General features: G+C 30.9%; 1 protein-coding gene across 10 annotated transcripts in view; it reads left to right on the plus strand.

Annotated features, from left to right (window-relative positions):
* Positions 1-27,583, plus strand: part of LOC129915545 (tight junction protein ZO-1) — a 167,220-nt gene that overhangs the window by 85,024 nt on the left and 54,613 nt on the right. The window contains exon 1 of one of the 10 annotated variants that reach the window (XM_055995143.1): positions 5,946-7,233. The exons of 8 other annotated variants lie outside the window; for them this stretch is intronic. In XM_055995143.1, coding sequence (XP_055851118.1) covers positions 7,162-7,233 — 72 coding nt within the window. In that variant the 5' untranslated portion in view covers positions 5,946-7,161. Of the gene's footprint in view, positions 1-5,945; positions 7,234-27,583 lie in introns of those variants that run through there. One more of the 10 variants, XM_055995142.1, reaches the window with a different exon arrangement.

Consider the following 27,583-nt stretch of genomic DNA (forward strand, 5'->3'; position numbering starts at 1 on the left):
TCAGAATACATCATTAAAATTCATTTGTCATCGGGTTCCCCAATGTGGTTGTGATAACTCTACATTTTTGTTGTTGTTGTGGAATGCAACGTTGTTAAGTTGTGGTTTATGGTACTTTTAAGGTCAAAACGTGAGATGTATGTGTTTTAAGTTGGTCTTGTTTGAAAAGGTAACAAAAAGGAAGGTAGAAATAGAGATAAGACCAAAGTTTAAGGAGCTAGAAGTGTGCCATAGGAATTAAGAAACCTTTAGGTGTTAGCCAATTTCAAAATGAATGTCAATGCATTTGAGACTGTAAATGGATGTATATAAAATGAAAAATCGTGGTGTAACTATATATCAAGGGTCACAACTCAATCCCCAGAATAATTGTGTAATTTACTTTTTGAAAGGATGTTTAATCAAGAGGTGTTTGTTTTTAAAAAGATACGTTTTAGAACGACAACAAAAGAATCACTTGTCCATGGAATGGCTCTTTTTTAAGTTATACGGTGTTAATTACTTCTTAAATTTTCCAACAGAAGCAACATTTTCGACATGTTGTAATTTTCTCTAAAACGGATCTATTAATTACGTAGGTAATTAAAAAAAATACGTTTTTGTTTTGAGGTCGGCTCTTCCCCTAAAATGGTTAAACCAATTCTGTTTAAAATTTATATGAAGGCAAGTCTTATAATGTCAGATTTCATAATTTTATATTTTAAATGGTTAATTTATATTATAAGTTCTTTGAACTACAATTCCGTTTTTTTTTTCATTTTTGACTTCCTTTCACGTGCATTTTAATCAAATTGAGCTGCCAATATTGTTTAATACACCTCGTTCTCCTACCTTTTAAATCGAGAAGAAGGACCTATTATTTTGAATGTCAACACATTTAGAACTGGATTTTGTCGAAAATTATTTTTCAGAGAAAGCCATAAGGAGGTAGGACTTGACGGCATTTCCATAGAACTGTTTCAAGTTGGGCCAACAAAATAAACCAAATCACTGCAATTACTCATTACAGCCTGGGTCACCGAATGCTTCTCCTAAGCCACACTTCATGCTGAAAAAGCAGAACTCCGAGCTTAAGCCTGCTGTATGTGCTTTGAATATCGATCAACACTTCAACCGCTGTTCATCAATTTCGAGGTAGTTTTTGACAGTGTTAACAGGGATTTTATTTGTGTTACTTTAAGGAGCAGGGGAATCTCATATAATCTCATTGCTATCATAAAATCACGCATGTAAGAAGACTGTCAGGCGAATACGAATTTCAAAGTGGAACCACTCAGGGCAACCATTTTTTTTATTGGTAATAAGCGAATTTAATGGAGCCTAGCTTTATATACAAATTTAAGGTTAGTCAGGGCATGAAACGCAATTTAGACATTTCTTAGCAGCAATCCTTGGTTTCGAATTTATGTTTTGGTTTCTTCTCACGTAAAAAATCTGCTATAAGATCTGAATTAATAGTTTCTCCTAAAAATACAGAAAAGAGTCCACAATTATGACAGCATGTTCAAGAAAGAAAACTTGAAAATATTTTCAAGTTGTGCATAAATAAATACGAGTAAATAAGTATGAAACGAGAAAAACAAAAGTAACTCAAATAAGCAAATGAAAAGCATTGTTAGTATAAATATCTAACTTTTAAATCAGTAAAATGATTTAATCATTTAACAAATATCTTTTCAACATCAAATAAATAAGTTAAAAACTTTCAAGAGTCAACAACCAAACAACTATGGGCTTTTCAACAAAATCATGAATAAATAAATCTTGCACTCAGCAAGCTTGTTTGAAGAAGAAGTGAAAATAAAAAAATTGTATCTCAAATAAAAGTATAAAGCAAAACAACCAAAGAAACACTCCTTCACTCAAGCACCAGTGTTTCCTCAACTTCTTGCATAATTTAAGAAACTTCGACCGGTTCATACCGTCACCGTTTTACTTTAGTATGCAAGTTTTACAAAAAAAAAAAAAAAAACACTACCAACAACCAAAAAAACCAAAACTTATACATTTATATCGGAAGGGCAAATAACCGGTATCGCAGTGAATACTTTTCACCACGCTATATTATTTTCCTTACTATTTATTCTTAGAAATTATTGTATAGCAAAAATGTAAAGGTGGTTCAAAACTGCATAAAAAGCTTCGTCTCTTTTTATAAAGACTCACTTTTAGAAAGGCCAACAACATACACACAAAATACTTAAAGATCTCTTTACAAAGAGTGGTGAGTTAACACTCAAACATTCAAAGATATTTTTGTCACTTGAGGCTATGTAAAAAAAATATCTGTTAAATGCGATGAACTGAGTAGTTTAATCTACCAAAGGTGTCCAAGGTAAATTTCGAAAATTAATTTATTGGAGACTTTCATAAACAAATAATGGAGAGTTCTCCCCTCTTCGATGTATTGTCGCATCACACCACACTAATACTTTAACAATAATTTCTCACCTGAAATGTTGTTTCTACCTAAGTATATGTATCTATACATACAACAATAAAATTGAGTATCTTTCGCTGTGTCTTAGCAGCATACAAAAAAACCCAAACAAAAATAAAAATATCAACAAAAATAAAATAAGACTTAAACGTAAAACCTGCTCAAAATAGTTGCTGCTTACCTCAACTTACCTAATCCATGTTGTATCAGCTTTTCCCTCTGCTGACTTCTTGTTTCATTAGTACAGTACGACTTCGCAATTACGGACACGAAGTTGATACAAAAGCCAATTGTCATTTTATGTATTAAGAAATGATAATATAATAATTAATTTTTGCCATTGGCATTTATTGCCATATTACTGTACAAATTATATCATGAAATCAATACAAAACGCCATACAATATTTTGACTCAATGGTTAATTATTTATAAAAGTTCTTTTCTTTTACCCCAATCAGAACACAAAGTATTCGGAATAAAGAGGCCTGACTGTTCTAACTTAAACCCTACATTTTTGTGTTATTTTTTGTGTGATTCCCTCATCGTCATCATCCTCGCTATTGAATTTTGAAAATTTTGAAGCGGTTTTATTTTTTTTTATTTTTTTTTATTTTGTAGGTTTTGAGTTAGTGGTTTGTGTACCTAACCTACCATGGAACTATGAACAGCAAAAGGCAACGGCAGCTAACTTGGACGAATACACCTTTTGGTCGGGTTTACCTTTAGTAATTCTTAATTTTTCGTTTTTTCCTCGCGTTCGGCGTTTTTTATTGCCTTAAAAGAAAGACTCCATTAATCCTGGACTGTTTCCATGAAGAAGTAAATTCACTTGTTGGATTTACTTGAACCTCACTTACATCTAGTTAAGGCGATTGCTTTAGGTTAAGAAAAAGGCAGAGGTTATTGGCATCGTTTTCGAATTCCTTTTGAATTATTTGTATCGATTTTCAGTTGTAATAGGATTAAAAAAAAATAAAGGCATGGTAAGTCTTATCGCATGGTTAATAGCTGCAATTGGTAAGGTATACTTATATGTAGGTATCTTAGAAAAAATTTGTTAGATTGTTTTTTTTTTTTTGAAAGGGGAATATTATTTTGTGTGGAAGTAAACGTAAATAGTACAGTCAAATAAGCTTAACAAAGGAGTTTATCTCCGAATTAATGCTAATAGATTTAAAACTGTGTATAAAATTTCATGTGAACAGTCTATAACTTAAGCTAATCAAAAATTCCAATTTTCAACGAAGAAGCGGGGCGTAGAGAAATGGTTGGTTTTCTCTCCGTATAATGAAAATGTCGTAAATGACATAAAAATATGGAATGAACAAATCGATACAGTACCCCAAGTGCCAATCCTGATTAAATGGAATATTCACTCTTTTCGCCAGACTTGACCATACACTGAAAACTCTGTCAGGAGTTCACGCAAGAAATCAATTTTCGAAACCAAAGTGAGGCCTTGAAGAAAGCACAGCAAGAAATCGATCTTCTTCACAAAGAAAATGAAGGCCTGAAAAAGAACTTATCTTCAAAATGAAAGAGAGCTAGAATGGGAAACGGAAAAGTTTTCAATAAAATGTAGCAAGAAAGAAAGTCGTCAGAGAAAAAAGAGAAAAGTGAACAAAATGGGATCTGGATTTGCAAGGGTTTAATTCTCAAGGGCCCCTTTGTGACGACTGCATATTGAATCACCCACCTTAAAACTCAGATTTGACATTTCTTATATTTTATAATATATTATTTTATTACCGAAAAAGAAAAAAAAAAAAAGAACTTTGAAGAAAAAATATTACCGCAAAGTAGGGTATATCTCCCTTTTTGAACAGTTTGAAAAAAAAATTTTTGCATGATATTTATAAACTTATCTACCAATGTAACAAATACACCTAGGCTTAAGGGGGGACATCCCTCTGGACGAAAGCTTTTCAATATTTTTGTACATATGTAAAACTGAAAGCATTTAATTGAAATTTGTAAAAGTACATGATTGGCATTATGAAGTATTGATATAACAATAAAAACATAACTGTTAATAAAAGGGCCAAGTTCTTCTATGTTGATATTAGCCTGGCGAAAAAAGTACTGAGATGTTGAGGTGTACCAAGTTTTAAAGTTTGGTTTTAAATTTGTATCATTAACGGCCATATTATTCACTAGTTTAAAAAATACATCTGGATGTAAAATTGTCAAATGTCAAAAATAAATCCAAAATAGTTTTACCGATTTTAACTATGAAAATAGTTAAAAAATAGTTATAAATGACTATTTGTTTGTTTCTGTCATAGTGAATATCATGGACTTGGAGTTATTTTTGACATTTCAATTTCTTTACATCCAGATATAATTTTTAAACTAGTGAATAATATGGCCGTAATAGTTCGGGCAGACTCTTGAATTGCAAGATTGTTCTACATATCCAGCAGTTTAACAATATATACGTTAGACCATGTAACGGCGTGTTGCGCTATTTTAAAAACACTAATGTTAAAAAAAAACAACGAAAAACCAATTATTATAGATAAAATTCACTAAAAAGTAGCCTGTTATAGCACATAAGCTCAATCCTTGGGAAATTTGATTTATGACCACATTTTAGGTCAAATTGCCACATTGTGGCGCGGTAAGTGCGGAACGCATGGGTTTGGAGACTACATATACATACATATATGGACTTTTGAGCCTTCATAAATGGCTAACACCACTGCAAATAGTTTCTTCGGATATATTTAAATTTTTTAAGCAGAAAAAAATGCAACACAAAATTATAATGAGATGTATGTAAATATATTTTAAGGCAACCATAAAAACGTGTTAAATTTCTTCCGTTTCCCTGCCATTCCGCGAACTTTTTGATATCATTTAATATATGAAAGGGAAATCTTAAAGAACTATGTACCTACACATTTTTTGAATAAAAGGAAAAAAAGATGATTATACTTTATCATATTTTCTTTTCTAATAAAATTGACAGCACAATTACCCACTGTATATTAATATGTATATTGATATAACCTTTTGAATAGACACACATTTTTAATTAAAAGCGATCCCCTTGTTTTTTTGTTCTTTTGTTTGAAACTGATTTAGGGTTTCCTTTAGGAAGACTCTTCTTGCAAGTAAGTAGGTATACTATCAATCAACCCTTCACTTATTTTAAACCTTTAAAATGGTTTCAAATTCGACCTAATTCTCTTTTCAACATACTTATAAATGTAGAAAAAGACCTGTAACCTAACTCCTTTCAACTAATGTTCTATTTTTATTATATTGTTTTTATTTGTTCTTTACTTAAATAAGTATTCTAATTTGTTTTTATGAAACCTAGCACAAGTGTCATCACATGTAACCTTTTAATCCTATTTCGTTTGGCTTTGATTTCCCCCATCAAAACACAAAAGTCCAGCATTTACGTGTAAATTTATAGAGCCACTCCACTTCAAATGCACATCTCACAGGTATTTAATTCCCATTGAGTGGGTCTGGCTTTGAGGTACGAGTTTATTTTTTCATTCTTCTTCTTCTTTCTCCTACCAAAACTACCTTTTTTCCAGCATTTCTATCGACAACATGCTAGTTCATATGACCAAAGTGCATGTCCTTATTGCCGACGATCCCCTGCAAATCCTCAATCTTAGATTGCATTCCTGTATTGAAGCTGTTCGTTCGTTCTCGTTTTGTCTACCTTCCAATTTTACATTGGTTTCCTTTTCGCTCTTCCTATGTTTCAATGACTTTGGTTAGGTAGGGTCTTTTGGTAGGTTGTTGTCATCGTGTCGTTGTCGTCGTTACTATTTCTACACAAAATAAAATCTAAAAAGAAAAATCAGAAAAACTCTCCACAAGGTATATCTGTATCTTAGGCTGTGGTAGCCAAGCAAGCAGCATTGCTTCAAGTGGTTATAGTTGAATCCATAGACGGGGAATTCTTGGCTAAAGCACTCAATGTGGCCCAGCGTCCATTTCAGATAGTGTTTGTCGTTACGTCGAGAGTGGTCGAGATTTTTGTTGTTTTTTTCTTTTAAAGTTGAGGTGGCTTTAAGATTGGAATGTACCTACTTGAGTAGAAACACAAACATCTTCAAAACAAATTTAAAAAAGAATTCGATATTTTCTAAATCTAGCGTTTACGACCTTATTCGCGCCCAACGAGTACTCGAAAACAAAGAACATTAATGGAAAATATTTTAATTATATAATTTCTCATCAAATGTGCCGTATCCAATGAAAATTTGTTCAAAAAAAGTGCCTTAAAACCAAAAAAGAATATATACGTATTCACAAATCGTGCATTTTTTATAAGAAATGTTAAAAGTGCCTGTTGTTCACAACCTGTTGCGTTGCCATATTGATATATGTATTATATTTTTGTTCGGTTTTTTCGTTCTTGTTAAGTCCAAGGGTGGTTTCTTCTCTCTGTTGTAACTGAAGAGTGAGATGAGAAACGCTTTTGTGTGTGAGTGCGAGTGGTGAAAAATATATACATATATAATATATATATAAATCAAGTTTAAAAAAAATTAAATAATGTGAAGAGTGGTCTTCGATTGGGAAATTCGAAAATGCAAACTTCGAAATTCTAAAAACGATCATATTTTACGGAAACGAATAGCAAATTATAATTGCACTGATACACTTGTATATATTTGGAATATCTAGGAAATTAATATTTCACTTTCAACACACAGTTAAAAAAAAAATACAAACACAATAAATACGAAAATGGATATAGTCGGTTCACCATCGTCGAATTCAATCGCTCTGCCTAATAACCATTTTCGAAATGATTCTCAGGTAAATTTTTATACTTACTTATTTATCCAATTTGTGATTCAACTTGTTTTTTAGTTGATTTTTCCACGTTTGTAAAAATTGGAATTTAATTTGGATTAGAATTCTACCTAAAGTGTACCTATCTATACCTTTTAAAATAAGGAATGTTCATAGGTACACAGAAACGATAGTATGATATTTATACCTGTGCAGGTGAATCTCAGTGTACTTATCTGACTACATGATATTCTTGCTTTTAAACTTTTGGTTAAGTAAATATTTTCTTTAGAAGATTAAAAAATATTTAACTTTACAAATGAAATGGGTGTGGGAAAGGCGTTATATTTTACCAAATGTACCTACAACTTCCACCACTTGAGAGGTGAGTTTTATTAATTCAGATTTATTGGCCTTGATTGTGGTGTTTAAATAAGTGATGTTTTGTAGTTTGAATGTAAGTAAGCTAAGTGATAGGTAACTAACCAAAAAAAATCCTATTTCAAACTTTTTTATTTCTTATTGTTGAATATAACACTTAAAAAGTCATTATCAACATGTCACATGTATTAATTTTGAGTGTTTTATTATCGATATAATACCTACTATACCTAGCTTAAACACTGTGCAATCTACTTAATATTATTTGAAATAATATTCAACGCAAAATTAACATTTTGTTCAATTAAATTTATTGTTTAATTATTAAAAGAAATTTCCGTTCGAAAGTTGAAGCTTGTTAACGCAAGGAGCAAATTGTCATCCGGCCGTGCGACATGGGGACTGCCGTCAAAATTTCACAAACAACAACCGTTGTAAGGTGATCACTGCACTCTACTCGAAAAATGGACTTGTATTGTTTTTTGTAATAAGGTCAATCTTGTTTTTTATTCATTGAAGGGAAAAAAAATGTTACTCAAAAGGTTTTTGAACTGATTTATAAATCCGAACCGGATCAAAGAAACAAATAAATAAGCTCGACTTAGTGTCGCCATATCTCACATAGTATAAAACATGTCAATGTCAAAAAATCAAATATATTCCACAAAATCTTTTATCACATTTTAAACAATACAAAATGTATTTATGCATGAGGAAATTAAACATTGGTTCTATAACCATCACACATTGAAAATATTGGAAAAGCGTTGGTCCATGATGGCTACATATTTCCGGTCATCTTCGCGCTTTAAGTCTTTTGTGCCATAATAGGAAATAGCTATAACTCCAAACTATTATGATTCCTTCTCTGCTATGAAAGCAGTTCTTAAACCGCCCTTCCTCGATCATCCAAGTTAAATTTTTCTCAACAGAAAATTGACTTTTCGACAGTTATCTGAGTTACGGATCACCCCATTTTTTCCCTCATCTCTGAAAGCGCCGAGTTCGATTCTATTCTTCCTATTAATTTCGCTTCGCGGATAAAATATTTCCTTTAAATTTTTTCTCGTTCGAAGTTATCTAAAAAAAGAAAAAATCCGATTCAAGCTTTTCAAGCCATTATGTAGACCTTAGTTTAATAGGTGCTGGGTTTTTAATCCATATGTATATTTTTGGACATTCCTCCTTTATCACACAAATTACTTATCAATACTTTTACTTTTTATTGTTAAAGCAGTTTGAACAGTATATGTGAATACGCCACATTGTCACTTTTAAATTTTAATAATGCTTGTTGTTGCTTCATTTTTCACTTGCAAATTCAAACTGCACAGTTTGGCCAATATCTAATGTAGTTTTGAAAGAAAAAAAAACAAAATCGATCTTTTTTAAGTACGCACGAAAGTAATTTTGTTAAAGGCCGCCATGAAAACTCTTGAATATGTAAGTGAACAAGAAAACTGATACAACATTACTTCCCAGACTACTACATAAGGTAGACAGACGTGTCTGATTGTCGTTTAGCGCACATCTACAAACTTTACTGGCTGACGAAAGTCATTCAAGACTCAAGAAGGTATCAATGACTTTTTAAGGAGTGAAATGCACATCTGAAGATGTTGACAGTGTAATTACATTTTATCTATACCTATTACACATGTGTATATACAAATATGCTCTGCCATTAACAGTGATGAGGGTAATGCACTTGTTGGTCACTTTCTTTTAAGTTTTTTTTTTATCTATATATTGTTTTATTATTTGCACTCAACTGGTCATCATTAATAGGCCAACAAATTTCACTTTCCATTAAGAGGTATATCTTCGTAATCGTCAAAGAGTTTTTACCATAAACAAGCATAAGTGGATTGAAGATAGTAAAATCTGAAGATATAAAAATTGTATAAAACATATTTTCAATTTAATGAACAAATCGATTACAAAGATCTGGAATGTATATACAAATTTTTTTTAAGTGCATTATGTGCAAATACATTTGTTTGAATGTGTTTTTTTTCGCAGATTAAGATTGATTGGATTTTTCAATGAAGGCTCGTTGTGGGAAAGTTATTTTAATGTTAAAATTTTTGTAAAACTTATGAACCTGATGGCGGTGAAATTGAGTTCTGTTCATTTGCAAATGGCGTTTTTGTGTTTAAGAGTATAATACACAGAAAATGCAAGCTATTTCAAATTCTAGCAGAATTTTATAATGAAGTACCAGAAGCTCATTTTATTGTAGTTTAGTCGTAAATCGTTAAAAAATGCATGTATATTTTTTGTTGAAGATCTGGGACCAAATTATGACATACGATAACGTTCTTACTTTAACGTATTGGCGATATTTCTTTCTATCTATATCTACAGACTAGATAGAGACAATAATAATTTTGGAAACGTTACCGTTTGAGCGTAATCGTGTGCCGTTATTTGACTTCCAAATATTTTTTTGATTTTTTTAATTTCTATATGTAAATTGCGGTAAGCTATTCAGTGTTTCCCTCTATAACTCAGGAGTATGAAAAATGTAGTTAGGGCCTTCACGAGATTATGGGCAGTATTATTCACAACATTTTCCATCACCTCTATTTTGATAATAGCAAAACACCTGCCATTTTGTAATAAATTCGATTAATGACAAAATTTTCGGTTCGTAAAATGAAATTTATTTTGAGCTTTATACCGTCGTTTCTAGCATGATTTACCCGAACTATATACTTTGTAGAAAACGAATATTTTGTTTCAATTACATAGTTCCTCTTTTTAGGACATTGTTTGTCCATCCTTTGTACAACAAGTCATCCATTTATAACAAGTCATTCCACAAATAACTTGATAACTGTGATAAAAAAAAAAAAATGCATGAAAAAGTTTAACAGCGTATTTAAGATGAAAACCACACTGGTAATCATTAAACTAATTGTAACTAAGTTGTAAATCTAAGTCCGATTCCTTTAAAATTGTGGAAAGATTTTGAAATAACAATAAAAACGAATTGATTTTTAACCAAGAGATCTCAAGAGCCTCAAAAACAAAAACATAAATGTATCTGCACCTTTAAGTAAACGTAAGCTTCACAGATTTATAAATAGCCCTCTTATTTTGTATCTTTATTCTAAAAAGGTTGGGCAGATGTTACCTTTTTCCTTTAATCTCAAATAATGTCTCTATTATTTGTCTTCTACCATACATTCCTGTAACCTAGTCTTTTATTTAAATTTCCATCTCATTACCAATACTTAATTATAAGTTCCCTTCAATACTGCCTTGGAGTTATTGGCATCCATTAATTCGAAATAATACAAAATAGCTTATTCACACGCCCTAAATATCTCTCTATCGCATAGGTATATTTTTTCATAAATTTATTGATAATTTCTCAGTTATTTTAACTGGTTAAATTCTATGAATAAAACACAAGATAATGTGGGTTGAAAAAATAATTATTGTCTTACATTGAACGGTCTTAACCCTCCTTCGAACCAATTTATCTTCAACCAAACCAAAGCATGCGTGACGTGTTTTGTATTAAGTATCTTTTCCATCTCTTACATGTACATATGTACATATTGTGGTTAGGAGTTCTTTAAAATCAGTTCGTCACACACATTAAAGTTAACAGCGAAAAACACGTATTTAACTCGAGAATGATTTTATAGATATTTTTCTGCTTTAAGTTTCATAATTTTCTGATAAAATATAATTAACGATTAGAATCTATAATTAATTTATTCTTTTATTAATTTTATTTTCAGGTAAGTTTTTCATCACTTTAATAAAAATCACGTAGCACCATTTGTAAGTAATAGCTTAATCCATAAAAAAAAATCAACCAAAAAATAATGACCTTAATAGCTTCTCTTGTGGGAGTCCATTATATTTTTATAGTTTTGAAATAGACGCACCCACGTATTTCAAATAGTTGCATAAAATTAGCAAACCTGCAACTTCTTTCAAGCAAATTGATTGTATTTAAAGTAACACGTTTAGCTGGTACATAGACAGTACAGATATACGCTTGAGTATGCAAATGTTTTGAGTTGCGTTGTGGGTGTGACTGAAGTTGTGATATGAAATGCAGTAGCATTCTATGGGACTAAATTAAATGAAATGCAATTGGCACTGTGCGTGATATGTTTACATTACATTGAAAAAAAAAAATATATATATACATATCAACAAAGAATGATAGAAGCATCTCATTTCAATTACAATGTAGTATCCTTATTCCTTACATTTACTCTTAATTCATATCTTGATAACAATAACTTATTTTACTTTATTTTATTTTAATTATTTCAATATAAGAGCACGACAAATTACATTATATAACAACTGAACTTTTTTTTAATACTAAGCGAATCCATTTGTAATTGTATTCCTATGTATTTTCGATTTAGAGAAGATGTACAAACATAACAAAAAAAAAAAATAAAGGAATGCAAAAAACCTAAACCTACAGTAAGTTTGAAGATGTGGCGTTGTTTCTGCATTTATAGTCCACGCTATGGAAAAGTATGTATACCTTAGTCTCTTCTAACTGATGTCAGGTAAACCTTTTGTTTGCTTAGAAAATTACAGATACCTAACTTGTAAAAATAGAAGTTAATAAAATAAATAAAAAAGTAGTTTACGAACCAAGGTGAAATAACAAAAACACAAACAAACATGCAGAGCCTCATAGAGGAAAACTTTGCAGACAAAATGCAATTTAAATGCAACGCAAACCCAGCCAACCAGTACCTGGAATAAATTGGAAAATCGTGACCTGTCATCGTTGGCTTTTTGTTTTTTTCGTCCCTCCTGCACAAGACGAAGTGACCAATTTTTTGAGTCATTGAAAAATAGATTTCATTCGAGATGGTGAAAAGAAGTTTTATGATAGATGAAAAAGATCCACTCAATGATACAACAATGTTAAAAAAATCTTGTATAAACTATAACAATAAACAATACAAACAACAGAATATTGGTTTGTGGTGGAATTTACATTCTATCGATATCTTGTTATAGTAAGGCTACGGCCAGGTCCTGAGCGGCTGAGCGTCAATCCTGAGCGACGAGGTGGCCACCAGATACCCCGTTTGTATGGCGATTTGAATCCGAATTGAATCAGGATTTAGGTCTATATATACCTGAATCGAATTGAATCAGGATTTGTCGATCCGATCCGACTCGGAGAGCTGAATCGAATCGAAAATATGCATATATACCTAACGAATTGAATACTCGAGATATAATTTATGGTGAAAATTGTGTGTGATTGTCTTCTTATTTGCAAATTCACTGTTTTTGGTTAGATTTTTCTATTTAACTGCAAATATATTAAAAAGAAAAATTGTGTTTTCGATTCTATTTCAATTCGATTCCTCGATCTGGTACTTCCATATACCTGGATCGAAATTTCGATTCAGTTTCAATTCGATCTTTAAATCGGTCATACAAACGGGGTAAGAGAACCAAACGAGTCGAGTATTGTTTACGAACATCGAGTACTTACTCGAAAAAAACGATCTCGAACAAACAGAATCAACACAACTCAAATATGTTCGAGCTTTCCTGTTTACGAGTATGATGACTCGTAACTAGATAAGGTTCTAAAAAAATTAATTCCATACAATCATCTGCACAATCTCCAAAAACTGCTACATACCAAGTTCAAAGATAATTGATCCATCCGTTTAGGCTATAGCTTCTTAAACAGACAAAGATTTGAGTCCCAGGTTCGATTCCTGTCGGGGTCTTTTTATTTTTTTTTTATTTTAACGAAAAAAAAAACAATATTTTTTAATATTTTTCTTCAAAAGAAACCATTATTTTCACCATTTACCAAATTGTTCGTGGTAATTTAGAATAAAATGTAGTTCGCAGCTCAGGATTTAAAAAAAAAATAGAACAGAGCTGAGCGGCTGAGCGACGTCGCTCAGACGCTCAGCCGCTCAGGGTGTATGTGGCCACCCCCATACATTTTCATACGTTCTAATTTAGTTTTGACGCTCAGGATTGACGCTCAGCCGCTCAGGACGTGACCGTACCCTAAGGGTTTTTGAACAGAAAAAGAATAATGAAGTTATTGAAAAGGTTCTCATATACGATACTACAACTAAGCATTGTAAAGCTTTGTAAACAAAACATTCAGTATTTTTTTCGATAAATCCTTCTAGTACATAGTAATTGCTTTTTTCAATTGTTTGCATTGACAAATTGGAATACTTTCCTAGAATATTAGTACTTAGTCTTCAAAAGTATATAACACTCATAGGCATTCAAAATATGTAGGCATATCCAATGTCATTATAGCATATAGTATACCACAGGCAACAAAGCGCTTAACCCCCCTTTTGTCCTACTCTTTTTAAATTTTTCCGTTTTTAAGCATTGCAGAATGTATTCTATACTGTTATCTTCTAATCAAATACCAAAAACACGAAGAGATGGACAACTCAATTGTTCTTACGGAGAAATCCCTTTAGTAAACTAATAATTTCTAAAATTTGGAAGTGTGCTTTTTCGTAAAAACAATAAAAAATTGTTTTGGGTTTATAAAGTGATTTTTTTTTTGTGAAAATCTATAAAGTAAGTGCTCAATGTTTACAAGATAACTGTTTTTTGTAGTTTTTTATTGTTTTTTCTTTGTGAAGTGCCAATTTGGGTTTGTGTCCTGTAGGCTACATTGTGTTGAAACGGTATGAATATCGCTAATATTTTTTACTCAGAGTATTACTTTGTTTTGCGTCGCGAAAAGTGAAGATGGACTCGATTTTGATGATGATAGCTTGTCAGAACCCGATTTTGAGCCAGATTTCGAAGATTCTACTGAAGAAAGGGGCGATATTGAAATGGAAGATTCATTAGGGCGTTTAAATGACTCTAATTCTGATCAAGAATTGGCACCTACTTCGGACACTGTCCCTAAACAATTAAAGCTTTAAAAGGTTACATTTCGGTGGAAGAAAAACAACTTGGAATTGAACGCTAACTGCTAGCTTTCACTGGTGACGAGTAACTGAGCGGTGAATTTTTTGATCTAAAAATGCTTAAAAAGTTCTTTTTAAACCTATTTTCGTCAAATCACGCACACCGTGTGTGAAAAGTGTGACGTAGCTTTATGCTACACGAAAACAAAACATTTTTTTCAGAAATTTTCAACTGTGTTAACTGATATAGTTTTTTTCTTTATTACTCATTGTTGCCTAGAAGCTACATACCATTTATTGTAACATAACTGAATAAATTATTATGATTTCAAAAAAATATAACTTACGTATTTTCTTAAATGCATGTCACTATATAATTCTGCAATTCTTTTTTTATTCTGAACTCATGAGTTATAGAACAACTGTTCGTTAATAAACTTAATTAATTCATTTTAAGAGTCTTATCGTAACGTTTATAATCACTCAAACTTTTTTAACAGTTACCTACAATAGTTAATTTTGCTTCTCTAATGCGACTAGATAACTTGATTTTGCTATTTTTGGTAAAGAAATGTTTGAAGGCAACTTTTCGTTACAAATTTATATTAAAAGAAACTATTACTTTAACTTCATGTTTATGTTAATAATCTAATTAATAAGAACAGTTGTACAAAAACACAACTTTTTTTTGTAATTTTCATATTTTCAAAAACAAAAAACATTGTTATACAAAAATCCGATATGCAGATCTTACAAATAATGTGACGATTTTGTTCATTTCATTATTTTCATTTTATATACCTAATCATGGATACATTATTATTAATTTCGACGTCATTAAACTGGTCTTGTGCTTTAAGAATAAATCGAACACGGCAACAAAAGAGGATAAGATACAAAAGAATCGAAAATCGAAGCCCATGTTTGATTCAAAGATATTCGTATTCTACAACAACAAGCAATGCGCCTTGCAGTTGCAATTCAGGTTTATTGAAAAGAGAGAACAATCCAATGATCATTCTACCCTTTCTGTCTCCATAACCAAACACACACAGAATTCGCTTTGTGCAAGTATCTGGATTCGTTGTTGTTTGGAACTAAATAAAAATCGAGAAAAAAAAACACTGTTTTGAGTTTAATTTAATTGCGTAGCTCCAGTAGCTCTTTAGATTGGCTGCTCTAAATTTTCAAGAATTTCTGCTCCTTTTTTTTAAATAAAATTCAATCATAGAATAAAAAAAATTGCATTCCATTCAAAAATTACGTCATTTACAATCAACCTGTTCTGTGATGGTGGAGTGTTTGCAAACAGCACAGAAACATTTTCTAGATACAAAGATAGTTTAACTAGTTTTGTGTACATAAAATCACGATAAAGTTGAAATGAAATTGAGGTTAGTTGCAGCGGCACATTACCTGGACATGGAAATTTATTGCATTCAACCTGGAAGCTGTTTGATGAATTTTTATGTGTTTTTGCTTTGATATTAGGTATATATAGAAACTAATGACTTTGAATTTTGAGTTTTAGATGAAATTTTGTTAAATTTTCCTTAATTTATAAGTAAAGTGTTTTTTACTTATATTCGTCATACCTATCCCATAATAATAACACTGTGTTCGAAAATAAAACTTTTTTTTCCGACAGAGGGCTCTCATATCTGCTAAAGATAATTCGAGTATGCTGAACACGATGGCGTTCTTAGTTTTTCTGGATTAGGTCAAATAAGAAAGATTTTTGCGTTTGAAATTTTGTTTGCACGTGCCAAAACTGAGGGTATAAAACACCATATTTTTTTCCAAATTTTGATTTTTTATCGATGGAAAATGATGAAAAATCTATTTTTTCCCAAGTATTCGTACAAGAAGTTATTTGAAAAAAAAAAATCTGTCGAATGACATTTTAAATCATTATTTTATGGCAAAAAAACGTCGATTTTTCTTCAATTTTTCTAATATTTTTCGTATTACTTAAATTAAAATGCAGCACTCGGTGGCAACGATTTGATCTTGTATTTCAAGATAGAATATGGCTTTGTTTACAAATACGAATAGGCTTAAGAGTGAAAAAGTAGCAGTAAAACACTGTTTTTTTTTTTAAATTTTTTAGTTTATGAAATAAAAAAATTACAAAAAGTTTAAATGCAATACATACATATGTAGGGGAAGTGGGGGCAAAATCTTTTTCTTACTATGTTGTATGAAAAAAAAAATTAAACTGGCAAAACTTGCAATATGAAAAAAGTGGCTTTTGGTATGATCGACCATGTCTGAAAATATGAGCATGTTTGGTTGAAACGCCGAAACTTGTGATTTTTCAACAAATCGTTACCGTTTATGTTAAAAATAAGTTGCACTTTTAACCCTTTTAACAGTGAGATAGTTAAAGTTTTTAACTTATTCTTTATAATGAAATTTGGATATTCAAGAGTTTTTTCTTGTGAAAGAATGAATTTTAAAGTTTTGAACCTTAAGAAAAAAACATATTCTAGAATATCAGGTAAGATCGGAAGGGGGCAAAACGCCCATGTGCTCAAGTAGCATAAAAACCCGCTTCCGCTTATCTGAAACACTTTTCTGATCTTTAAATATTTTCTTCAGTTAATCGGGGTTCGTTTAAGTGAAAAACCCCTTAAGTTAAAGATGGACTGTGAAAAATATATTATGTGTTGTGTATGTAAGCTCATATAATGCAGATGGAAGTAATACTAAACATGTTTTAATTTTAAAACAAATTGAACGAAAAATGATTTTTTGAACTTAAAAAAAAATTAAATAAAAATATTGATACCATGCCTGATTTTTTAATTAAATATCTACATCCACATATGTATAATATTCCAGAGTACTAACACATAAAAGGTTTGTACAAAAAAATGTTGAGTTTTCGCATACATTTGTACCTTTATAGTTAAAAAATGTAAGAAAAAGTGAAAGAAAAGTCGACGTTCTTTGCCATAAAATAATGATTTAAATAGTTATTCGACAGATTTTTTTTTCAAATAACTTCTTTTACGAATAAAACTTCCAAAAAAATAGATTTTCCATCATTTTCCATCGATAAAAAATCAAAAATTGGAAAAAATATGGTGTTTTATACCCTCAGTTTTGGCACGTGCAAACAAAATTTCAAACGCAAAAATCTTTCTAATTTGACCTAATCCAGAAAAACTAAGAACGCCATCGTGTTCAGCATACTCGAATTATCTTTAGTAGACATAAGAGCCCTCTGTCGGTTTTTTGAACTATCACAGTGTAATGTTTAAGATATGTAACCAGATATTTTCCTATTACTAGAATTATAGGCCAGTTATGTCGGAAAAAACGGTTTAGAAATGCAAAATGACCGAGAAAGCTAAATTTTGGAAATTTTGTAGGAGATGCTTAAAAAAGCTTAACTTGAAGTTTTCGACCAAGATTTCCTATGAGCTTTTTCCGCAATAACTTTTTTGACAATAACTCGGCTTTCCTTCGAGATACGGAAATTTTACAAGGTGCTTTCTGGTAGTTTTTACCATGTTCTACAATTCAAGCATACACATTTTTTGCGTATCATGAACCGTTTTCGAGATATCGATAAAAAAAGTCAAAAATTTACGATATGCGATTTGTTTTTTGGACATTATCTATTTTTTGGTGATGAATATCCAAAAAAATATTAAAATCAAATTTGTAGACCCTGTTCAGACCTACAATTTCGTATTTTTTTTGACATTAAAAAAAAACATGAATGATTGTTTTTTTCACATCCGAACGAGCGGCTTGCTTGGCGGTGGGTGCGGGCTAAACAACTTTGCGGACGGCTGGAGGTCGTAATTCTCCTCCTTGAGTTTCTAGGATAAAATACTCATCAGTTTACCCTCGAGTCCAATTTTGGAGGCGACGACGCGACGCACGTCAAATACTGAGATTCTTTCTTCTGCCGCAATGCTTATACTATGTTTCCACCTAAGCTAAATCCGAGATTTAGCTAAGTAGATTTAGAATAAATCTCGAGATTTATTTTAAATCTACTTCGCTAAATCTCAGATTTGGGTGCAGCTACCCTAAATCTAAGATTTTCAATCCGAGATTTAGAATAAAACGTTTTCATTAAGTGATGAAGTGATGAACAAAAAAATTATATAAACAAAAAAATCAACATTAACATATTTTCGTTTCGTTGGGCCAATGAAACTGTAGTGTATATGAAACGATTTTCGTAAATTTACGAATTTTTTTATTTTCATTTTAGGCAGATAATTGTTTTGATGTTGCATGTATGGAAACAGGTACAGCAAGAATTGTTTTCTCTGTCCGATTTCGAAGATATTTGTGGTAGGACCTTCGAGTGATTGTTCCACGCTCGGAAGAAAAGATTATCAACATTATAATAATCGTCTGTTCGAGCGAGTAATGCCACTCAATTTTGTGCAAAAATTATGGACTCTTTTACATCTACAGTGTTTCACATTGTTAATTCAAGTTTAACTATCTGAATTGAATTTTTGTTAAATGTAAATAATAGCTACTCCCAAAAAAAAACTATTCAGCCATATTCTGAATGAAAACTCCCAGTAAATCTATAAATTCCTAGAATATCGTTCTTTTTTCGTTTTTTTTTTTTTGTTATCTTCCCGCTAATCAAGATGAAAAATCAAAGAAGAAACACAATTTTCTTAAATTTTTTGGTTGGGAGTGGAAGCCCTTCTCCAAAACTCATTTCCTCTGGAGATTTTATTTGGAATGGGTCCTATTATATTCTTTTTTGTAGCATACTTTAGCTAAAATGTATTTCTTTAAAATACTATTGGTTATACCTATTTCGAAAAAAATTGCGGTCATTCTATAATTTATAAGAAAACGTTTTATACATGATTGGATTAATCGTTCTTGCAGTTTGCACGTGCAACTATTCAAATAAATATAAAATTTTGTACATTAATATCAAATCTATAGCAAGTTGAAAAATTATCTACAGATTTTACTTTATGAAAACTACTCTCTTTATGGACATTTAACACCTGTAGAATGAGATAATATAACAAAGACAACAACTGGTTAATAAAAAAAAATGAGGCTTTGCAAATACATTGGCAAGGGAACACGTGCATTATTGTTAACAATATTCTGCGGTTGGGTGCAAATGCAATGCAATCTCCTAGCAAGTAATTATAGTGATTGGATGGTAATTTGAGATCTTTTCCCCCATGATATTTTATATCTACCAAGTTTTTGTTTTAGTAGGAGTATTTGTGTAAATGTTGTATATATACTTATGTATCTATGGTTCTATTATTGTTTTCGAGTGGGTACATTAAATGACTGGTTGTACCGACTCTATTGTTGTTATATGTTAGTCAATGGAACGGTGGTTATTATTTTGATTTGAATGCAAAGGGATTTATCGATTTTTGGGTAGAATTAAGGGGGCAGACATTTCAAAAAGAAATATTAAAAAACAATATGTGTCTAATATGCACTCAGAAAAAATCGGAAATAGATCCAAAGAAAACAGTATGATTTGAATAATGTTTGTGTAGAAACGAATAATTTAATATCGTATATCGTTTCAGAGGAAGATCGCTTTCAAACCTAATAGTTCAGTCAATCGAGAGTCAATTTGGAGTGGTTTGAAAAAAAGTTGTGTCAGGAAAATTTAAATGCAGTATTGAAGTCTTGATATTTTTCCCCATTTACTAAAATAAAACTATTCTCAAACAAAAGTAGCTGACTGCGAATACAAAGTCAAAACTGCAATACTAACATTCGAAAATACGTCGAAAATCTGTCTGAAAAACTGATGATGCAATCTTAAAACCTACCGTAAACTTGGATTACTTTGCTCCACTTTTAGGCGTTCTTCATTGAGTCAATGATGAAAAACATTTACATTAATTTTCTTTAAATCGTCGTATGCTTTAGTTTTAGTTTGTCATTATAATTTTCGACAGTTAGATAGCCTGATGGTAAAGCACTCTTATTTTACCCAAGTCAAGTGTAGCAGATCAGTTCGATTTTCTGTTTCTGAGTGCACACCGGGGAGTTTCAGAACTAAGAACTGTGTTCTTTTCTTCTCCAATTTTATGAATTGTGAACTTTAATTGTATATTTGTGAAGAAAATTTACAAATCCTCAAAATACAAAACAAAAAACAGTATAAATACTTTCTTTTTCTACGTAACCAACAGTCAACAACAATAACTCTTATGGATGCATTTGCCTTTCGAAAATCCCCAATTAAAGAAAGTCGATTAGGAAAATTTCACCAAGCTACCGCAGTTCAAATTTTATTCACTGTTGTTGGTACTTCTTGTTCTAAAATACAATACACAATATCCACACGTACCTAGTCCAAATCACGTTCCTCAAACAAAAATAATCATAATAATTAATCCTACAAATGGGGAAAAGTTCAAAATGGGTTTTCTCTTTTCTTGTCGCCTGCTGAAAGATAAGACCATTTACAAGCAATTAACACGTCTGCTAGCAATTTGACAGAAAGTGATTTTCTTCTTTTGTTTGTATTTGGGAAAGTGACTTTGTTTTCTTTTTTTTTATAAGCTAAGATTTGTTGTTCCTTTTTCTATGAACAACAATTGTCACGTGCATATATTTTCATGTTGTAATGTTGTGTTTGAAAAGATCATTGGCAATTCGATGAATAAGCAGCGGATTCTTAGAAGAAATGTTATTCTTAAAGGAAATAAAAAAAATATTTGTATTTCAAATCAGATAGTAGTTCTTTAGAGTTTAGAATATTCATATGTACAGCATTTTCTAAATAGTAGGTGTGTGTGTTTTTTTTTTTTTTTGTAGGTATTGCTATCCGCAGTAGATTATTCATATCCATATTCAACAAGGATGGTGTTAAAACTTCTGTTCCTATATGTAAACTCCTACTGCAAATGACATTAAGATAGTTATGCCAAAAAAAAAAACGCACAGAGTACAAATCATTATCACTATTTATTTGGTATTAATTTTCTGTACAATAAGAATATAATTCTTTTTGACTGCACAGTATTTCAGAAATAAGTTATAAACATTAAAAATTTTGTTAAAATAGAAGAAAAAAAAAAAACAAAAAAATATAAATAAAAATTATAAATAATAACAATTAAGTTTGATAACATAAGAAAAATTGATTATAAAAAGATTAATTACATTAAGTATTAGGTATAGCAAGAGACTGAAAGACACACAATTAAGAATTCTTGAAATGGGAAAACATACAGGACGAACATTTTTTTCGATTGAGACTAGTTTTTATAGAATATTTGGTAGTTGATTCCAGAGACTTATTGCGTGAATAAAAAACTGCCTTTGAGTTATGGTGCATGTGCAAGTGTTTGGTCTTATCATTTTAGTACGGATGGATTGAGAAAACGTAATTTTGTTAAACAGATATGAAGGTTTTTTTTTGTTGAAATTATCTTAAAAACCATCATACACGCTCTAAAGTTTAAATATTGTTGAAGCTTACAATTTAAATTTGTAAGGGAGTAATTCGATACATGGTCATACCTTCGGAGCCCATGAACAAATCTGGCAACAGAATTAAAAGCAACATTGAGCTTGCGCATTGAGCTCGCATCTGTAACAGCAAACAGTTCACAACATATGAGATAATAGGTATGATTAGAGCCTTGACCAGTTTCATTTTAACATTTATTGGTAGTATGTCTCTGCAGATGGAGAGGCCTCGTAGAGCAGCATATATTTTAGAGATCACAGAATTTATGTGATCGTTCCATTATAAAGTGCTGTTAACTACCATACCCACCAATTTGACTTTAGGGACAACTTCGATAGAAACACCATCCAATAGAACGGGTGGAAGAAATGTATTAAGTGAATGTTTATATATTTGTAAAGTTTAAGTTTTAGAAGGCTTCAATAAGAGTCCATTCTGATAAGGCCAATAGATCTTCATTCATTCGATGAACTCCGTCTTCCATTAGACCAATACGAAATGATGTATAAAGCTGAACGTCATCAGCATATATGTGGAAGAGGCAGTTTCGAAGAACGAGAGGTAGATCATTAATAAACATGGAAAACAGGAAGGGGCCAAGTATTGAACCTTGAGGGACACCAATATTTGTTTCCACAAAGTCAGATGTCATTTGATTAAGTGAAACAGCTTGAAAACGTTTAGATAAATAACATTTTATAAGCTTAGCAGAGTGGTTTGAAAAATTGAAAAGTGTTATAACTATAAGCTTAGAGCTAAGTATAAAAGGATTAACCGAATCAAATGGTTTTGAGAAATCAATTAATGTTAGCAATGTCACCTCATCTCTATCAATAGCCTGACGTATGTCATCAGTAACCTTGATTAGAGCTGTTGTACAACTGTGGTTAGATCGGAAACCTGATTGTAGTGCTGTCAAAAAGTTGTTAGATTCTAGAAATTGCTTAACTTGCTCTCCTGTTGTTGGAGAGCAAGTTAAGCAATTTCTAGAATCTAACAACTTTTTGAATTGAATTCAAATGCCTTAGACAAAAATGGAAGTATAGCAATTAAACGGAACTCAGTGCAACTACTGTTCTTAGCTAGGAATCGGTGTTATTCTAGCCTGTTTACAAAATTACAAAATTCAAAACAAAGAGTTAAACATATTTTTTTTTTTAATCTGTCAACCTATTCATAAGAATTCTCTACCACAAATAAGATTTCCGCTTTATATGTTCGTAATGCGAGGAGAGTAAAATTTCATAAATATTTTGTAATGAAAACAAAAGTATCTTTATTCAAAGAATCTTTCTCATGCATAGATTTAAGGTGACATTGCAGAATCATATCATTCTATGTATGTACGTATGTAGGTAGAAGCAGTGTGTCAGTGAGAAACAAAAAAGCAAGACTTAATTTTAGAGAGAACAAATCTGATCTGACAACTGACACCGAAACAAAATATCTAGAATCTTTATTTGTTGTATTTATATTTATTATCATTCTACTTTCAATGTTTATGTTCCAATGTTCTATGAGAAGTAGGTACCTACATTTTTGTATTCCAAATCTAAATCAGCTTTTATAGAGTGATTTCCCATGACATCATTTGCGTAGCTTTGGGATGCTTATTATTATAGGTAGGCAAGTATCGAATCGACTTCATAGATCTTATCTGGACTGTTGTTTTGTTTTTAAATGTTGCATTCTATGTCTTTTCCTGGTATTAGAGGTAGAAAAGAAAATATGCGATGAGCAGGCATTTGAATTGATTGTGTATTAAGCTGAAGCTGGGGTTCTTTGTTTGCATCGGATTTATTTTTTTCTAAGAACTCGTTATTTGAGTCGATAGGATCAAACATACATAATATCTGTGTTTGGTATTAACATGGAAACTGACTGAAAGTAGACTTTTAATGATATTTTTTATTGCAACTATTATCTTTTTACCAAATATTGTTTATATATAACATAGTTAAATCAGACGATAATTAAAAAAAAACACAAAATTTAATATTGCTCTCTTTGAAACTAATAAACACTAAACACAGTTTTTTTTAACTTTGACCTCGGATATCCTTCAAATGGTTTGATTAATGAAAAAAGTATAAGACCTTTTTTGTGGGCCAATCTGTTTTTATCAAGAATATATCTTGCCTGTTAAATTACTATAATTTTTCAATTTGTTATAAAATTAAGAAAAAAAAACGAATTTTTAATGATTGTACTCAAGCTTTGGGCCTCGAATATCTTTTAAACGGTTAGATAAACGAAAAAAGTGTATAAGGCCTTTTTTTCAATTTCCTACAAGAATATGTAAAAAAAATTGCTAAAAAGTCGATTGATAATAAAATAATTTTTTTTAATACCTATGAGATCGATGTACAAATAGAAAACTGAGATTTGCGAAGTGGAGGATCTTCCCATTAATACTTAAGAGCTCATATTTGGTTAGTTAGTATCTTCTAGATATGTCTATTGCAATCGATTATTCGGAGTACCTATAAAATAAAAAAAAATGATATTCGATTTTTGTGACCCACTCTACTGTACATGTATGCAATATACGTTTTGACCCCAAAATTCCTAACAAACGCCTTATCTTTGTTACTAGTTGCTGGAAATTTTACAATCTCAAAAAACTAATACAAATATGTAGGTATCGTATTGTAAAGTTATCTATCCAGCAGATTTCTTACATAAAAAAAAACGTTCCTACGTTAAGCTTCTGTAGTATTACAAGAATGTTATACGATAATTACCAAACCGCAACATGCTAATCGAAAAAGTTGACTAACCTCTATTTTTTTTTCAAGCTTTAATAATAATAATAATCAACAATTTCACAATTTGGCATTGTTACCTGATTCGTTCTTAGCGTGGTTGTATTCAACGCACAAAAATATTCGATGAAAAATAGTCTGAGAAGTAGAGTTACATACGATTATTTTACTTTACTTATTAAAGCATCCACCACCTTTTTCAGGAGTACTACATTTTACAATGCTCTAAGAGCCTGTGCCGACTATTTGTTTATGCAACTCGAATAAAATTAATTTGAAAGTTCATAAAATATATTTAAGAAAATCAAACAATTATTTGTACCTACGTAGGTACCTATGCAATTTTATGAACCATTTTTCAAATTCGACTCCTTGCCTCTAAAATATGTATTCGGAAAACACTGTAGAAGAGTACTTTCTATTGTCAAGAATAAGTACATCTAATCTAAGCTGTTCATAACCCCACCTATATATCTACTCCGGAACTGTTTTTTATTAAATAATTACATTATTTTTTTTTTGTATTAATAAAAATTTTTAATAAACAACTAAATCAAATGGAGTCAAATTTCTTGCAACTATCAAACTTGCTAACTTTAGTTCCTGGATTGTTACCTCAGACCTACGATGCGTTAAGTAAATTCCACACCTTTTTTCTGTTTTATTTTGGCCTGGCCAAGCTAAGTTTAAATAATACTTTGCCCCCACGAAAATCCGAAAACATGGTCATATATTCATTATGGTAATTGTATTTTCCATCTATTATTTTTTTTTTAATATTTATGTCTTGTAAAAAACGAGTATTGACAGAAATGCAACAAAAAAATAAAGACAAAAGTTGTAGCCTTACCAACCACATTGACTATGGCTTAAATATGCACATTTTTTGGTGTATGTTATTGCCAATAGATGGCGCTGGGTCCACTGCGTACGTATACCATACAATGTCTATACATACATACATTACATATGTATAGTCCCGCAGAGCTTGAAACTTATGAAACCTGACAACTCTCTAGGCTTATCATCAATTATATTGCATTAGAAATTTAGGTTGGTTGGTGGTTGCCGTTGGATATACAAAAGGAATAAAGTCATAAAATTGCAAAGAAATTCCATGCAATAACTACTCTCATATTAAACTGACTTTGACGATGGAATTTCCATTGCATATTTCTTGGTGTTATTTGAAGTTGTCAGGTGGTGTTTGTTTGTATTACACATCAAGATGAAAGAATAGAAGATTTGTGCTATGTCTATTAACAATCACTGCATTTAAAATAGTTTCGAAATGATGATGATATGATGCGGTGAAGATGACTATCAAATGAAAATCAGAAAATCGTTAACAGGGTGTTACAAAATAAATAGTGAAGTTGAAAAAATTCTGAAATAAAACTTAAATATTTAAGTTGTACATAAACTTGCTCTCTACTTTTTCTTCTGCGCAAACTGTCAAATAATGTTTACGTAGAACTTCAACTTTGGTTCGTTGGAGTCAACGGCTCTTGTTGTTTAAATTGAAAAAAAAGTGAAGAACTACTAAAAAAAAAATATCATTCAGTAGTTTGAATTAGATATTTAGTGTACCTCCAATTTCCCTTTTATTTTGATTTAATCTTAATCTTAGACCCGTTCGCTGAAACGAAACTTAAATATTTAAGTAGAACATAAAATCTTATTCCCTACTTTTTCCTCTGCGTAAACTGTCACATAAATCCTTAAGTTTCGCTTCACCAAACAGCTCTTAATCTTTTATATGTATAAATATTATCAAGAATGATCTAAAAATTTAAAAATATAAAAAAATAAATACTTAAAACGAATTTCCCATTCAAGATCATAGGAAAAAAAATAGTCGACCATTTTAAATGAGCATTATAGCAATTATCATGGCGACAATTTTATACCGCGTGCAGAAAGCGTGCGTTTGTTCGACAAATGGATAGTATTTTTCTTTATTTGTTTCCGCCGTTCATAGTTAAATAGTATCGTGTATCCCTTTGTTTGTACAACTGACTCCTGTATCTTATCCCAATTCTCATTGGTAACCTTTGAAAGAAAGAAAAACAGCTTGGTTTAATATTGTTGTAGTAATTGTAATACCTTTTTAATGAATCACCCAACGCTTCTTTGTACAGTGGTACAGAGAAGTTGCTTAGTTGGAAAAATGTATTCAAAGATACCAACATTAGCCTAATAGTTTTAAACTTAAAAAAAAAAAAACACACCAGATTAGATCAGATCGATTAGAAAAACAAACTTATTGAGTGATTCCTATAGGTGCTACAAATAATCGACTGTTATTTTTTTAATGTTTCGCTTTAAACTAAAAATAATGTTTGTAAACTAAAAATAAGGCGGAATATAAAAATTGAAGGAAGTCAAAAGGTCCCGAGAACCTCAATTGATATTGAAGTGCTCAAATTTCCAAATGTTGGTGCATTTTACGTCATTAATCGTCGATGAACCCTCAAAGTTGAACTATTTGCCTAAGAGATTGAAACAAACATTAAGGGACGTTACGTAAAGACAAGCAAAGTACAATTAGTTATATTAATGCAAAGAGTTAATCTTTCAGAAAATATATAAAAAATTTTGGAATCTAAAAACTGTTGTAAGCCTATTATTTTTGTATTTAGTTCAGAATCAAATTAAAAAAATATTATATGAAACTCTCACTTGTAGACAAAACTAATTCCTTTTTCCTGAATTGGACCAATTTTTAATATGATCAAAACTCAAATTTCAAATCACGAATACATACCTACTTGAAAAGTAGAAAAATAAGAAAAATTACACCACACTTTTTTGACGTGATAACGTCTTATAAATCGATGAACCATGGCAGCCAC

This window comes from Episyrphus balteatus, chromosome 3 (assembly GCF_945859705.1).
Source record: "Episyrphus balteatus chromosome 3, idEpiBalt1.1, whole genome shotgun sequence".
NCBI lineage: Eukaryota > Metazoa > Arthropoda > Insecta > Diptera > Syrphidae > Episyrphus > Episyrphus balteatus.